General features: G+C 41.4%; 1 protein-coding gene across 1 annotated transcript in view; it reads right to left on the bottom strand.

Moving 5' to 3' along the window:
- Positions 1-13,719, bottom strand: part of LOC112071708 (homeobox protein Mohawk-like) — a 15,703-nt gene extending 1,984 nt beyond the window's left edge. Inside the window, exons 1-4 of the mRNA XM_070439487.1 lie at positions 13,305-13,719; positions 12,319-12,478; positions 11,287-11,440; positions 8,971-9,337 (exon numbers count right to left, since the gene is read on the bottom strand). Coding sequence (XP_070295588.1) covers positions 8,971-9,337; positions 11,287-11,440; positions 12,319-12,478; positions 13,305-13,462 — 839 coding nt within the window. The 5' untranslated portion in view covers positions 13,463-13,719. The remainder of the gene's footprint in view (positions 1-8,970; positions 9,338-11,286; positions 11,441-12,318; positions 12,479-13,304) is intronic.
- Positions 13,720-13,930: the final 211 nt, after the last annotated feature.

Below are 13,930 nucleotides of genomic sequence, written 5' to 3'. Positions count from 1 at the left end.
TGTGCTTTGGCAAAGTGGGTGGGGTTTTATATCCTGCTGTTTGGGCCCCTGTCCGGGGGTATCATGCGGATGGGGGCCACAGTGTTCCTGACCGCTCCTGTCTCAGCCTCCAGTATTTATGCTGCAAGTAGTTGTAGTGTCGGGGGGCCTAGGGTCCAGTTTGTTATATCTGGAGTCACTTCTTCCTGTTTTATCTGGGTCCTGTGTGAATGAAGTATGCTCTCTCTAATTCTCTCTTCTCGTCTTTCTTTCTCTCTCTCGGAGGACCTGAGCCGCTAGGACGCATGCCCTCAGTGACTACCTGGCATGATGACTCCTTTGCTGTCCCCAGTCCACCTGGCCGTCTGCCTGCTTCAGATGTTCTGCCTGCGGCTATGGAACCCTGAACCTGTTCACTGACGGACGTGCTAACCTGTCCGCAGACCTGCTGTTTTCAACTCTCTAGAGACAGCTAGGAGCGGTAGAAGGAATACTCTTCAATGATCGCGCTATGAAAAGCCAACCTGACATTTACTCTGAGGTGCTGACTTGCTGCACCGCTCGACAACTACTGTGATTATTATTATTTTGACCAATGCCTGGTCTCTTCTGAACATTTGACATCTTGGCCATGTTCTGTATACATTCCACGCGGCACAAGCCAGAAGAGGACGGCCACTCCCTCAACGCCTGGTTCCTCTCTAGGTTCTTCGTTCTAGGGTTTTGGCGCTTTCTAGGGGAGTGTTTCCTAAGCCACCGTGCTTCTACAGCCTGGCATTGCTTTGCTGGTTTGGGGTTTTAGGGCTGGGTTTCTGTACGCACTTTGACGATATCGCTGATGTAGAAGGGGCTAATTATAAATACAAATTTGATTTGAATTTTGATTTGATTCTTTGTGCAGCTAGAATCTTTTCCTCACTTTAAAGACTTTAGTAGAAGGGTTTTCATAAACAAAACAAACTACCTGTCACATCTAAGTTGATGCAGTAAGTCCATCATGTCTGAAAAACACTGAGAGACAAAACAACATACTAAAGTCACATGCTATTCGTGCGCACACAAGTATGGAAACTGGAGATGGGACTTTTCCATAACGCTGTTACTTCATACATATATGTATTTTCATATCTGTGTATGACTGTTTACGTCTGTGTTTTCCACTATTTACGTGTGTGGTGGGTTTTTTGTATGCATTAGAGTGTGTGCGTGCGTGGTGTGTGCTTGTGTGTGTGTGTGTGTTGTGCACTCCTACCATTTGCATTTGTGTGGTGTGTGTGTCGTGTGGTGTGTGGTGTGTGTTGTGTGTGTGTTGTGTGTGTGTGTCGTGTGGTGTTGTGTGGTGTGTGTGTGTGTGTGTGTTGTGTTGCCTTGTGGGTGTGTGTGTTTGCTTTACAAGTATTTGCATGTGTGTGTGTGTGTGTGTGGTGCATTACAGTATTTGCATGTGTGTGTGTGTGTGTGTGTGTGCTTGTGTGTGTGTTTGCTTTACGGTATTTGCATGTGTGTGTGTGTTGTGTGTGTGCATTAACAGTATTCTGCATGTGTGTGTGTGTGTGTGCTGTGTGTGTGTGTGTGTGTGTGGTGTGTGTGTGTGTGTGTGTGGTGTGTTTGCTTACAGTATTTGCATGTGTGTGGTGTGTGTGGTGTGGTGTGTGGTGTGTGTGTGTGTGTGTGTGTGGTGTGTGTGTTGTGTGTGTGGTGTGTGTGTGTGTGTGTGTGTGTGTTTGTTTTGCTTTACAGTATTTGCATGTGTGTGTGTGTTTGTGCCACTTTAACTGCCCCAGAGGGCCTTAACTCACTGAAGTACTCTAGTCTAGCTGCTCTTAGGCAATCCGGCCAAAACAAATGCAATTAATGTTTCTCCTGTGCCTTTGAGACGGGAAAAATACGATATGTGTGCGGTGTCATGAACACAGACGCTCTGTTTCCAGGTCTCCAGAGTTCCTTTGACTGTTATTTGGCTGTTTTTTTTATTCCTTCCTCTGCCTTTATGTTTTGAACTGCAGTAACATCCAAGATCATAGAAATGTGCATTAGAGTAATTGTGTGAATAAGCGACATGTACTGTAATACTCCTCTATGGCTCTTTAGTGGCAGTATCTCTCCTTCTGGGTGTGTTTGGTTCCTGTCATGCCCTAAACTGATTTGAATCACTTTAAGTCAGTCATATTGATGGCTATCTCACCTTGGGTTCTTTGGATTTGAAGTGCTTTTGGAACGGTGTCGTTGAACACATAGAAAGGTGTCGTTGCCAGCGGTGTATTCATTACGGAAACTTTCACAGTTTAAGAAACCAAACGGAAGCAAACAGAGCAAAACAAGAGTTTCTATTGGACAAATTCAGGTACATAGATCACTCCGCGTTCCATTTGTTTCCGTTTTGCAACAGAAATTGGGTGTAATGAATACGTCCCAGGTTGAAACTTAAATTCTTACGGAAAATATGAGCTCAAATGTTGGATTTCCAATCTACCAACACACTTTGTGTACTGTTTGGGTGTTATCATACATTTTGATGATTTAGTTTATAAATGCGTACGAAATAGTGTGTAATTTGCATGTTTGCATGTGAACACAGCAGAACTGGCTCTCTGTTATGTGAGTCGAGTCAGGCGGGTCAAGAGCTATGTTTCTTCAGTGGCTATGGCAAGAAAATTAGAGGCCAATTGCGAACACAAAAATGCCGCTTTCAAAATTCACTGCCTGAAAACATCTCAGACTCCGATTTCTATAGCAAGGTCCGGGCCAAGAGCAACTACAGCTAGACAATAATCGTTTGGCCTCTTGATGACATTTTGCTACTGAATGTCTCTAATCTTTTTTGGTGGTTCTGACATTTTCATTTTACCAAGGAAAATAGTAATTATTCTGGAAAACTCAGCACTAAATCAAAATGTCATGTACAGTTGAAGTTGGAAATTTACATACACATAGGTTGGAGTCATTAAAACTAGTTTTTCAACCACTCCACAAATTTCTTGTTAACAAACTATAGTTTTGGCAAGTCGGTTAGGACATCTCTTTGGCGCATGACACAAGTAAATTTATCCAACAATTGTTTCCAGACAGATTATTTACTTATTAATTCACTGTATCACAATTCCATGGGTCGAAGTTTACATACACTAAAGTTGACTGTGCCTTTAAACAGCTTGGAAAATTCCAGAAAATGATGTCATGGCTTTAGACAGCTTCTATAGCTAATTGACATAATTTGAGTCAATTGGAGGTGTACCTGTGGATGTATTTTCTGTTTGCTTTACAGTATTTGCATGTGTGTGTGTGTTTGTGCACTTTAACTGCCCCAGAGGGCCTTAACTCACTGAAGTACTCCAGTCTGGCTGCTCATAAGCACTCCGGCCAAAACAAATGCAATTATGTTTCTCCTGTGCCTTTGAGACGGAAAAATACGATATCTGTGCGGTGTCATGAACACAGACGCTCTGTTTCCAGGTCTCCAGAGTTCCTTTGACTGTTATTTGGCTGTTTTTTTTTATTCCTTCCTCTGCCTTTATGTTTGAACTGCAGTACATCCAAGATCATAGAAATGTGCATTAGAGTATTGTGTGAATAAGCGACATGTACTGTAATACTCCCTCTATGGCTCTTTAGTGGCAGTATCTCTCCTTCTGGGTGTGTTTGGTTCCTGTCATGCCCTAAACTGATTGAATCACTTTAAGTCAGTATATTGATGGCTATCTCACCTTGGGTTCTTTGGATTTGAAGTGCTTTTGGAACGGTGTCGTTGAACACATAGAAAGGTGTCGTTGCCAGCGGTGTATTCATTACGGAAACTTTCACAGTTTAAGAACCAAACGGAAGCAAACAGAGCAAAACAAGAGTTTCTATTGGACAAATTCAGGTACATAGATCACTCCGCGTTCCATTTGTTTCCGTTTTGCAACAGAATTGGTGTAATGAATACGTCCCAGGTTGAAACTTAAATCTTACGGAAAATATGAGCTCAAATGTTGGATTTCCAATCTACCAAACACACTTTGTGTACTGTTTGGGTGTTATCATACATTTTGATGATTTAGTTTATAAATGCGTACGAAATAGTGTGTAATTTGCATGTTTGCATGTGAACACAGCAGAACTGGCTCTCTGTTATGTTGAGTCGAGTCAGGCGGGTCAAGAGCTATGTTTCTTCAGTGAGCTATGAGCAAGAAAATTAGAGGCCAATTGCGAACACACAAAATGCCGCTTTCAAAATTCACTGCCTGAAACATCTCAGACTCCGATTTCTATAGCAAGGTCCGGGCCAAGAGCAACTACAGCTAGACAATAAATCGTTTGGCCTCTTGATGACATTTTGCTACTGAATGTCTCTAATCTTTTTTGGTGGTTCTGACATTTTCATTTTACCAAGGAAAATAGTAATTATTCTGGAAAACTCAGCACTAAATCAAAATGTACATGTACAGTTGAAGTTGGAAATTTACATACACATAGGTTGGAGTCATTAAAACTAGTTTTTCAACCACTCCACAAATTTCTTGTTAACAAACTATAGTTTTGGCAAGTCGGTTAGGACATCTACTTTGCGCATGACACAAGTAATTTATCCAACAATTGTTTCCAGACAGATTATTTCACTTATAATTCACTGTATCACAATTCCAGTGGGTCAGAAGTTTACATACACTAAGTTGACTGTGCCTTTAAACAGCTTGGAAAATTCCAGAAACATGAGTCATGCTTTAGACAAGCTTAATAGGCTATTGACAAATTTGATATGGAGGTGTACCTGTGGATGTATTTCAAAGTCCTATACCTTTAAAAACTCAGTGCCTGCTTTGCTTGACATCAAGGGAAATCAAAAGAATCAGCCAAGACCTCGAAAAAAGTCTGGTTCATCTTGGAGCAATTTCCAAACGCCTGAAAGGTACCACGTTCATCTGTACAAACAATAATACGCAAGTATTTAACACCATGGGACCACACCGCATCATACCGTTCAGAAGGGACGTGTTCTGTCTCCTAGAGATGAACGTACTTGCGGTGCAAAAAGTGCAAATCAATCCAGAACAAGAGCAAAGGACCTTGTGAAGATGCTGGAGGAAACAGGTACAAAAGTATCTATATCTACAGTAAACAAGTCCTATATCGACATAACCTGAAAGGCGCTCAGCAAGGAAGAAGCACTGCTCCAAAACCGCCATAAAAAAGCCAGACTACGGTTTTGTAACTGCACATGGGGACAAAGATCGTACTTTTTGGAGAAATGCCCTCTGGTCTGATGAAACAAAAATAGAACTGTTTGGCCAAATGACCATTGTAATGTTTGGAGGAAAAAGGGGGAGGCTTGCAAGCCGAAGAACACCATCCCAACAGTGAAGCACGGGGGTGGCAGCATCATGTTGTGGGGGTGCTTTGGTCGTTTGCTGGCAGTTGGGACTGGTGCACTTCACAAAATAGATTGCATCATGAGGGTGGAAAATTATGTGGATATATTGAAGCAACATCTCAAGACATCAGTCAGGAAGTTAAAGCTTGGTCGCAAACGGGTCTTCCAAATGGACAATGACCCCAAGCATACTTCAAAGTTGTGGCAAAATGGCTTAAGGACAACAAAAGTCAAGGTATTGGAGTGGCCATCACAAAGCCCTCAATCCTATAGAAAATTTGTGGGCAGAACTGAAAAGGCATGTGCGAGCAAGGAGGCCTACAAACCTGACTCAGTTACACCGGCTCTGTCAGGAGGAATGGGCACAAATTCCCCCAACTTATTGTGGGAAGCTTGTGGAATGCTACCCGAAACGTTTGATCGAAGTTAAACAATGTAAAGGCACCGCTACCAAATACTAATTGAGTGTATGTAAACTTCTGACCCACTCGGTATGTGATGAAATAAATAACAGCTGAAATAATAATTCTCTCTAACCATTATTCTGACATTTAACATTCTTAAAATAAAGTGGTGATCCTAACTGACCTAAGACAGGGAATTTTTACTGGGATTAAATGTCAGGAATTAGGAAAAACTGAGTTTAAATGTATTTGGCTAAGGTGTATGTTAACTTCCGACTTCAACTGTAAATCATTATGGGCAAATTGAACTGTGCTTTGTTTGTCTCTGCGTCCTTTATATTTTACAATAATTCTTGATTTGTTTTCCTGAAATTGTGTGTTTAAAAAAAAAGACCTGTAAAAAGCATGTTAGCGTCTCACAGACCAATTCTGATCTGGGAAACTGACTACAACAAATACAAAATACCTTGGCTGACTGAAAATAAAATGTCAGTTCTGATCATGGAAGTCCACTTAGTTCATGAACTCGTAAAGTCGTTTTGCACAATCCTGGGCTTCAAGGGAATGCAGGAGCTGCTAGTTTTCACATCCCCTCAAAAGTTAGTCAGACAGAGAGACAGATGGAAACCAAGCCACCAAGATTTAGAACTTTTTGAACAAAAGTTATTTCCTGCAATTCTGCCTATTTTGACATGGAGCGTAGAGAAAATGTTTATCTTTTAAAGAAAGTTTGCTGCAATTCTACTCATTTTGCCATGTGGCAGAGAGAAAGATTTGCAGTTTTACAGCTAATTTCCTACAATTCTATACATTTTGCCATAGAGTGGACGCAAATGTTTGCAGTTTTTAATATGATAACTGACGATCAATGGGCCCCACCCTGGTCGGTAATTCGACCATGTTTACTACAAGTTTAGATAACTTGCTAATCTAAAATGTTTTTGCTGACATGGGCTAATTGAGTGACTGCTGATGCACAACCACATTTATAAAATTGCACCTGGTGTATTCTATTATTCTAACACCTCAACAGTAAGTTGAGACGCCGACTGAGTTCCTAAAAAAATTACAATAATGTATTTACAGTACCAGTCAAAAGTTTGTACACACCTACTCATTCCAGGATTTTCCTTTATTTTGACTATTTTGTAGTGCAAATAAAGCGTGTTTGATGACCTGACGTCATATTGGACAACCCAGAAACAGCACTAATTAGCATAGGCATATTGACTAGTTTACTCTTTCCACTCCCACGCCAAGCAGCCCCTAAATACTCCAGGGACACAAACAGTTACAGTGTGCCTGTGACATCTGAAATCTTTCTTGTTATCTGTATTTTATATTTTCTGTTGGAAGCCTACCCTAAAACTAAAGTATTTTGTGACTTAATTAAGTAAAAACTTCCTGTGATATTGTTACGTCCGTCGTTAGATGAATGAGACCAAAGCGCAGCGTGGAAAGTGTTCATGATTTTTAATACTGAACTCCGACAAAACAACAAAATACAAAACCGAACGTAACGTTCTGCAGGGCTAGACAGCAACTATGCAAAAACAAGATCCCACAAACTAAGATGGGAAAACAGGCTGCCCAAGTATGATCCCCAATCAGAGACAACGATAGGCAGCTGCCTCTGATTGGGAACCATACCCGGCCAACAAAGAAATAGAACACATAGATTTCCCACCCAAATCACACCCCGACCTAACCAAATAGAGAAATAAAAAGGCTCTCTAAGGTCAGGGCGTGACAGATATAAACTGTTATGTTTTTATTGAACAATTTAAAGTGACAATTCTGAGATAAGCAATTAGAAACTATACTGTCAACTCTGAGTGTGAATACAGTGGTTCCAACTTCCATGGAGAATTCTGTGGTGATTTAGTGACAGGGACCAAGCAGAAACACTCTGAAACGGCATCTGTACCAGAAACTTATGCAAAGGTCCTCACGTCACTAAAATCTCAGACATTCTGTAATTGACCGTGAGACTTGACATTTCCACCATGGCAAGGAAACTACGCATTCTAGAATATGGATAATGGAATTCACTGACAAAATAGTCTACTACTCTGTCTTTTGCAAAACAAGTCCGGGATTTTTTAAGTAAGGGATTTAAATGTCAGCATAAGTTCCTATTAGCTGTTGCTTTGGCTCCAGGACCTTTTGTGGAGTTTAGAGTTGTCAACCTGATTAAGGGCAGTTCTCATAACTTCAGGTCAATCTGATTAAAGGCAGTTCTCTTAACTTCAGGTCAACCTGATTAACGGCAGTTCTCATAACTTCGGGTCAACCTGATTAAGGGCAGTTCTCATAACTTCAGGTCAATCTGATTAAAGGCAGTTCTCATAACTTCAGGTCAATCTGATTAAAGGCAGTTCTCATAACTTCAGGTCAACCTGATTAAGGGCAGTTCTCATAACTTCGGGTCAACCTGATTAAGGGCAGTTCTCATAACTTCAGGTCAACCTGATTAAGGGCAGTTCTCATAACTTCAGGTCAACCTGATTAAGGGCAGTTCTCTTAACTTCAGGTCCTGAAGGGCACACAGGTGCCTATTTGTGTCGTGTTAAAGCTTTCGACATTGACAGATAAGACCAACTCAAGGAACAGAAGTTTGGCCAACCTAAATTGGCAAACGCTAACCCGACAAGCATTTTCGCTCTGCAAATCTGTGCACCCAACCAATAAACTTTGATTAGAAATAAACTAGTTGGTTAGCGTTATGCCAAGCAAGTGAACTCACGACCGTGTCCAGTCGATATAAACATACCAGTGGCAAGAAAATATATGTGAACCCTTTGGAATTACCTGGATTTCTGCATAAATTGGTCATACGATTTGATCTGATCTTAATCTAAGTCACAACAATAGACAAACACAGTGTGCTTAAACTAATAACATACAAATTATTGTATTTTTCTTGTCTATACTGAATACGTAATTTAAACATTAACAGTGTAGGTTGGGAAAAGTATGTGAAACCCCTATGCTAATGACTTCTCCAAAAGCTAATTGGAGTCAGGAGTCAGCTAACCTGGAGTCCAATCAATGAGACGAGATTGGAGATGCTGGTTAGAGTTGCCCTGCCCTCAAATTTTATGACCAATTTATGCAGAAATCCAGGTATTTCCAAAGGGTTCACATGCTTTTTCTTGCCACTGTACATTAGCTGGTATGTCTGCATATGCCATGTCTTAGGTCGTGCTTATGGCAGTATTTTGTAGACTTTATGGTCAGAGTTTCAAGTAAAGTGTCACAATATAATGAGGAATGTTTGATCTCTTACACATAGGGTAGACAAAGCGCGTCTCTGCCTCGGAGGAAGAGGGCGAGACAAGGTCATCGTCACACTCGTTGGAGCTGAACGACCCTGAGTGGTTCCTGCGGCGGGACTTTGTGACGTCATCAGTTGTCGCCATTACGTGTCGTAGGGTGTCGTTAAGGTACCGTTTCAGCAAGCTGCTCTTGTACTTGGGCGGTGGAGAGATGTAGTCGTCACTGTAGGCGGTATCAGTCCTTTTCTCCAGTTTGATGACACTCTTGAGGGAGGGCCTGGAGAGCTCTGATTGACTTGCTGGAGTTTGTAAGGGACATTCGTCATCTGCAACATGGGGGTAAACAAAAAAAACATTGGCCTCCATCAACTGGTCTCCAAAAGAGCCTGAATATCTTTTTCTTTTTTGGGGGGTAAATCAGGTTTAATATTGTAGATAGATTGCAGATTCCATCAATGTAATTGTCTGCATAATTTCCAATTCCCTCATCAATTGTTTTGTAAATATATACACACATACACATATATATATATATACACACACGTCAATTTCCTCGGCGTACACATCACTGACAAACTGAAATATTCCACCCACACAGACAGTGTGGTGAAGATGGCACATTTTGACTTGGCACCTAAAACCCTGACAAGCTTTTACAGATGCACAATTGAGAGCATCCTGTCGGGCTGTATCACTGCCTGGTACGACAACTGCAGCGCCCAGAACTGCAGGGCTCTCCAGAGGGTGGTGTGGTCTGCCCAACGCATCACCGGGTGCAATCTACCTGCCCTCCAGGACACCTACAGCACCCGAAAAGATCATCAAGGACAACAACCACCCGAGCCGCTGCCTGTTCACCCTGCTATCATCCAGAAGGCGAGGTCAGTACAGGTACATCAAAGCTGGGACCGAGAGACTGAAAAGCAGCTTCTATCTCAAGGCCATCAGACTGCACATTCGAGGCTGCTGCCGTACATACATAGACTTGAAATCACTGGCCACTTTAATAATGGAACACTAGTCACTTTAATAATGTTTACATATCTTTCATTCCTCATCTCATATGTATATACTGTATTCTATCCTATTCAACTGTATCTTAGTCTATGCTGCTCTGACATTGCTTGCCCAATATTTATATATTCTTAATTCCATTCCTTTAGATTTGTGTGTATTGTTGTAAAATTGTTAGATATTACTGCACTGTTAGAGCTAGAAACACAAGCATTTCACTACACCTGCAATAACATCTGCTAAACACGTGTATGTGACAAATACGATTTGATTTGATCTTTTGTTTCTTCATATTTTCCTTTATTATTTCACCTAATCCTACCTATATACATTTTACGGACACAGCGTAGTTTACATGAGTTATCTTGTTGTATTTAATCCCACGCTTCAGCTCAACTCAGCCCCTCCCATCTCCCAACAACATCCATGTTTTATTTCTATTTGCCATATATTTTTCAACTGTGCTGTGAAAGTTCTGAACCTTTCTATTCTCATAGTTTCTACAGATTGTAAATTACAGATAATTATTTTTATTAAAAGTATTATTATATGATTGATCGACTGACTGTGACTTTTCAATCGGTACATTAAAAAATCTCTTCCCAACTGTTTTGCAATCTATATGGTACAGCTGTCAATTTTTTGGTCCTTAAATTAAACTGGTATACTTTTTTATTTATCACAATTTTCTTTAACCAATTTCGGGCTTTAAAACCAGGGCCAATAAGCAGGTTCCTTACTTTTTCCCCCCTTCCACTTGCCTCTTCCATTTTTGCAGTCTCACATAACTTTTTAAGTTTACTCTCTGCAGACACAAAGAAACTGGTCTTTATTTATTTTAGTTTGTATATTTTCTTTAACTCTGCATTGTTGAAAAGGACCCGTACGTAAGCATTTCACTGTTAGCCTACAGCTGTTGTCTACGAAGCATGTGACAAATAACATTTGATTTGTTAAAAGGTAATCAACTCTATTACTTAAAAAAATTACTCAGAGACAGTTGTTTTTGTATAACAGTATTGGCCAGTGTTAATTTTCAACTTTTTACAGAGTTACAGAAACTCTTTAAAAGTGTCAAAACCCTAACACTTTCTAAAGTAAAACATTAACTCTGTGTGGTACGGGACATTCGTTTATGAGTGTTACAATGAACACTTTTAGAGTTGATTTCACACTTGCAGTGTTGATATGCGTAATGCATATTTGTTGGAATTACATCCCCAGCTCTAATTTCGCCTAGTCTACCCGCAGCCCCTCTTACCCTCAGAGTTGGTGTCATCACTGCTGATACTAAGTCTCTCAGCGTTGCCCTGAATGTATTTGTTGTAGAGTTTGATACGTAGAGCCCAACTCAGGTCTGGCTGCCTCACTGTGTTCTTCAGCCTCCGCCGGGCATTGGCAAACCAGTTTGAGACCTGCAACATAAAAAGAAAAAGGAATTCAGGAATTCAGGATCTTCAACTTGTCAGCAAATGTTTTTTCACGGACTTTCATGACTAACATACCTCAGTTCCGCTGTACTAAAGTGCTGTCTCAGTTCCCCTGTACTAAAGTCACGTCTCAGTTCCCCTGTACTAAAGTCCCATCTCAGTTCCCCTGTACTAAAGTCCCGTCTCAGTTCCCCTGTACTAAAAGTCACGTCTCAGTTCCCTGTACTAAAGTTCACGTCTCAGCTCCCCCTGTACTAAAGTCACGTCTCAGTTCCCCTGTACTAAAGTCCACGTCTCAGTTCCCGTACTAAAGTCCCTCTCAGTTCCCCTGTACTAAAGTCCGTCTCAGCTCCCTTGTACTAAAGTCCCGTCTCAGTTCCCCTGTACTAAAGTCCCATCTCAGTTCCCCTGTACTAAAGTCCCGTCTCAGCTCCCCTGTCCTTAAAGTCACGTCTCAGTTCCCCTGTACTAAAGCCCGTCTCAGTTCCCCTGTACTAAAGTCCCTCTCAGTTCCCCTGTACTAAAGTACCGTCTCAGTTCCCCTGTACTAAAGTACGTTCTCCAGTTCCCCTGTACTAAAGTCCCATTCGCATTCCCCTGTACTAAAGTCCCATCTCAGTTCCCCTGTACTAAAGTCCCGTCTCAGCTCCCCTGTCCTAAAGTCACGTCTCAGTTCCTGTACTAAAGTCCCGTCTCAGTTCCCCTGTACAAAGTCCCATCTCAGTTCCCTGTACTAAGTGACGATCTCAGTTCCCCTGTACTAAAGTCCCGTCTCAGTTCCCCTGTACTAAAGTCACATCTCAGTTCCCCTGTACTAAAGTCACGTCTCAGTTCCCCTGTACTAAAGTCACGTCTCTGCTCACCTGTACTAAAGTCATCTGGGACCCCAGGGCGAGCAGGGCCTTCTCTGTCTTGGTGGGGTAGGGGTTGTCCCTGTGTTGGTACAGCCACTGCTTCAGCGGCCTCGCCATGTCCTGAAGTGCCTGCCGCTTGTAGCGAACTTTGACCCCACCCAGACTAGACCTGTTTTGAGGTGATATATGATATAAAAATGTATAATTCTCTGATGGGAGATGAGTTGTCATATTGCAAGAATAGGGTTGCTATACCTGATAGTTCAGGAACGGACTAGGACCAGAATACAACCTGGGCATTTTTAACACTGGCAACAAACCAAAAAATCTCCATACAGGTCTCCACACCGGACGTTTTTTTTCTTGAGGTCCACATTATTAGCCAAATAATGATTGCTTTGTACAAAACCCCCAATGTTCTGTAGACAGGCAAACTGGGCAAAAAATTGACCAGCCCATCTGGCATCAAAATGATAGAAATCCTAATTAGTCTTTTATACCAATAAAACCATGAGCAACTTTTACTGTAATACAGTCATCGTTAATGTTTTCACTTTCAGTAATAAATCATGCACGAGTATATATAGTTGGTAACATGATCCGTAGGTGTCACTGTTGGGCTGTGGAAGCTACCGAAAGTTGGCTCTCAGTGATGGGAATATGTGGGTCAGGTTTATTAATAATTAAAGAAGTGTTCTTGTCCTGCAGATATAACCTGGTTCTCCCAATCAATTCAAACGTTTGATCATGATATCTATTTCCCCTCGATCTGAATAAGTATTGTTATTACATATCTTAGTTTGTTTTTACATATGACTATTTTTGCAGCGTTACATATTTAATAAAATATCAACACTGTCTTTTGTATAAAAAAAAAATGCAAATATAGAACTGCATTGAAGATGTTTGAAAATGCATCTCATCAATGTGGGTTTTACTTTTACCTTTAAGTAAGTTGTGCTGTATTTGACAAAAATAAGAGAAAAGGTGCTTACCCGTAGCTCCTGTCTACAACAGCGTTGTCTTCTATTGCATCTTGGCACAGTACGTCTGTATGCTGTTCATCTGTTACCAGACAGTCCACACTGCATCTCTCCTCCTCACTCCTGTGTTCCTCCAGAGTCTTGTATTGAATGACAACAATCTTATTCATCTTTCGAATTGCTCGTTTTATCCAAACAACATCAGGCGCAACTGCAGAAGTTCAAATGCGAATAGATGCAGTAACTTCCCATCCACACTGTGATGTATATGAGCAGAGGAAGTAACCCAAAGTCTCGGTGCGCTCAGAACTTAAGCCATCGAGCCAAACGACAGCCCATCTGGAGGAGCCCATTGGAAGCAGCCCTTTAGGAACCAGTCACTGATGCCAGTCTTGACTCTACCAATGAGAGGGTGTTGTCTGTAGAGTGGAGGATGGAGGAACATGTGAAGCTGCTTAGGCTTCTTTGGGGAGTTCAAGTAACCTGCTTTCTAACTGGCTGTCTCTCGCTCTATTCAACATCCTGCTTTCTAACTGGCTGTCTCTCGCTCTATTCAGCATCCTGCTTTCTAACTGGCTGTCTCTCGCTCTATTCAGCATCGCATCACTGCTTTCTAACTGGCTGTCTCTCGCTCTATT

The sequence above is a fragment of the Salvelinus sp. IW2-2015 genome, unplaced genomic scaffold (genome assembly GCF_002910315.2).
Source record: "Salvelinus sp. IW2-2015 unplaced genomic scaffold, ASM291031v2 Un_scaffold1690, whole genome shotgun sequence".
Taxonomy (NCBI): Eukaryota; Metazoa; Chordata; class Actinopteri; order Salmoniformes; family Salmonidae; genus Salvelinus; species Salvelinus sp. IW2-2015.
The sequence above is the reverse complement of the archived record's forward strand: the minus strand, read 5'-3'. Positions and strand labels throughout refer to the sequence as shown.